Below are 3,222 nucleotides of genomic sequence, written 5' to 3'. Positions count from 1 at the left end.
TCGTAACCAGCTACAAGGAGCGGTGAAGCACTACTGGCCTGAGAGAGCTGTTCTGAGTGTGCACAATGGACTACTACTTAGGGGCACAAGGTTAGTTATTCCTGCTAACATGAGAAACTCAGTTTTGGACAAAATACACGAGGGTCACCAGGGTGTGGTTAAGTGCAGAGAGCGTGCCCGTCAGGCAGTGTGGTGGCCAGGTTTAAGCAACCAGATCAGTGAACTTGTCCTCAAATGCAGACAGTGCATACAGGAAAGAGTCAATGTAAGAGAGCCTTTAATGCCCACAGATTTACCCGAAAGACCATGGCAGAAGTTAGGTGCTGACTTGTTCGCTCTGAAAGATAAAAACTACCTGTTACTAGTGGACTACTTCTCTAGGTATATAGAGATTGCCCAGCTCAGCCCAACTCGCTCTGCCAATGTCATCGTGCATTTGAAATCAATATTTGCACGTCATGGAATACCAGAGATACTAATCACAGACAACGGCCCGCAGTTTGCATGTCAGGAAATGAAAGACTTCGCAAGTGAATACTGTTTTGAGCATGTGACCAGTAGTCCCAGGTACCCCCAAAGCAACGGCGAGGCGGAGAGAGCTGTCCGAACAGTTAAAAATCTCCTCAAGAAAGCTAGTGATCCATACAGAGCTCTATTAGCCTATAGGACCACAGCGCTGGCAAATGGCTACAGCCCTGCACAGCTACTCATGGGGCGTCGACTCCGTACCACCCTGCCGATGCTACCAGAGGCTTTACAGCCATGTGTGCCAAATCTTCGACAACTTCGTCATGTGGAGAGGGAGAGAAGGATGAGACAAACCGAATGTTTCAACAAAAGACACAGAACAAGAGATCTGGACAAACTGATACCCGGAAACCCTGTTTGGATTGCAGATGCAAAAGCAACAGGCACAGTGACATCTGTCCACCCAACTCCACGGTCCTATGTCATCAGTGGACCGCAGGGAACAATCAGAAGGAACCGCAGTCATCTTGTGCCTTTGCCGATATCAGAGACTCATACTGAATCACAACCGACCCAGTCTAATGGAAGAAACACTCCTGCAGAGACACTTTCTGAGCCACAAGCACAACAAACATCCCGCACCCTTCCCATTAGAGGTTGGCCTATTAATCCTGGATAATAGGGGCCCCAAAGTGTCAGAGATCATTGAGTTGCTGGACTGGCAGGACCAGCCTGACCAATACATCATGGTCTTGGAGCGTCCCTCACCCTGTGAGGATCTGTGGCATTTTTCGAATCGTCACGAAGGCATCCTAGATGAGGACACAGCGCGGTTTATCATGGCGCAGGCAACAACGGCTGCTCATATGTGCTGTCGCCGTGGAGTGTTTCACCGCGATGTTAAGCTGGAGAACCTGCTGGTCAACACAGAAACGCTTGAGGTCAAACTGATGGACTTCGGGTGCGGGGATCTCCTGCAGGAATCTGGCTATGAAGGATTCTGTGGTATGAATTATGAATCAAACCTGTAATTTGGGACTTAAGTTCTAGTGACTAGTTCAATTGGTATCATATTAAACCATATCTCACATTTGAGGCAGCATTTTTTTTTAATTAAAAACCCCAGATGTTTTTACCACATGCTATGGTATTTCATGCTATGGTTCTTACCCATCAGACAAATCTTTTTTCTGCAGGCACTCTATCCTACCGCCCACCTGAGTACCGCGCAGAGGGCAAGTACCACGGGAAACCAGCTACCGTGTGGTCTCTGAGAGTGCTCTTATTCCTGTTGGTGTGTGGACGCTTTCCAGAACCAAGAGACAGGCGAATGATTGAAGAAGACATCTGGTCTGATCCTGCCTTGTCAAACGGTAAGATGGCATTCATCACAACAAAGAAGACCAACTGTAATTTAAATCATACAAAACAAAGAAAGTACGAAAAAGTAACACCTGAGCCAAGTGGCTGTATAGAAGATAGATAATGGATAATACAAGCATTTTTTTCTGATTTTCTGACCGTACTTTATAGAATAGTCGAATCTTACAGCTTAATTAAAGTTTAAGGTAATAATCTAACTCGCTTCTGCACAGAATGCTGCCTCCTGATTCGATCCCTCCTGAAGGAAAGCCCTAGACAACGGATTTATTTGAGGAAAATCCTTCGACATGAATGGTTTAAGGTAATGAGCCTAAGATCAGCTGCAAATGATTTTGAAGATTATATTCACTTTTCATTTTAAAAATGTTTTCTTCTAATTGTAATCTATGACTGTAACCTTTTTTGTTTGTTTGTTTCAGGTCACAGAATAATACGTGAAGAGCAACATCAGAATTCCTCTCTTAGCTCCTGTGAAAGCTGCTTCTGCCACGGCCCTCTCCAAAGGATCTCCAGAGAACACCATCTTTGTATATTTTTGAATAATGGCTGTTACTGTTCATTAACTATTATTGTATATATACATTTTATATTAATTTTATTGTAATAAAATAAATCATATTTTATATAAACCATATTGGCGTTCCTGATTTTGAGAAATGGTATGTGTGTTAGACCGCTTAACATTGTGATTGCTATCAGATTATGAGGAGACTACTAGCATAACACAATTTTTTTTGTAGACAATCACCTATTGCACCTCAGCATTTTCCAAACACTTTTATCTTTATATGGAAACAATTCTGTATTCTTCAGGAGGGGCAGGTCCTCTAACCACCTTATTTTGTATTTTTAATTTTTCAATGCCAAGGTATCAAAAATACAAGTACATAGCAAAAATTTAAAAGTTACATACAATTAAATGATAATAAAATCCATAATTTATACATATATACATGGGCCTATACATACAGGTTTCATATAGCAATCTATAGCTCATTTGCAAGGAGCAATAATAGATTAACAATAAAGTATTCGTTAGTTTTAGCTTTTTGTACATTAAAGATGCAAAACATGACATCCTTAACAAACAAAGAGAAACCCGGAAGCACATTGCAGTTAATAAAATGAGAAAATTGTGTCTATATCTGACTTGAAACCTTTTCAAAAAAGCTTAAGCAGGGTACAATTTGTGTAATAATTTGAATTAAATTTCTTTCTCTAGCCTTGTTATTATTATGTATTTCAAAGGCAGAGTATATACTTTTTTCCAATCAATATGGTCAACCAAATTCATCCAATATGACGCCACATGTGGAATTGTTATACAAGCTCCTTTTGAAAGAGAGATCTAATTCTATAATTATGTGATGA

General features: G+C 41.0%; 1 protein-coding gene across 1 annotated transcript; it reads left to right on the top strand.

The window, feature by feature from the left end:
• Nucleotides 1-947: 947 nt before the first annotated feature.
• On the top strand, nt 948-2,477 carry LOC309483570 (serine/threonine-protein kinase pim-3-like; the record flags this gene model as incomplete). Its single annotated transcript, XM_082149462.1, has 4 exons — nt 948-1,473; nt 1,665-1,841; nt 2,064-2,152; nt 2,271-2,477. 4 exons carry the CDS (start codon nt 948-950, stop codon nt 2,280-2,282), a joined length of 804 nt encoding a protein of 267 aa, XP_082005588.1. The 3' UTR covers nt 2,283-2,477.
• Between the last annotated feature and the right edge of the window lie 745 nt (nt 2,478-3,222).

Source organism: Leuciscus leuciscus, assembly GCF_965113295.1.
Source record: "Leuciscus leuciscus genome assembly, chromosome: 20".
NCBI classification, from domain to species: domain Eukaryota; kingdom Metazoa; phylum Chordata; class Actinopteri; order Cypriniformes; family Leuciscidae; genus Leuciscus; species Leuciscus leuciscus.
The sequence above is the reverse complement of the archived record's forward strand: the minus strand, read 5'-3'. Positions and strand labels throughout refer to the sequence as shown.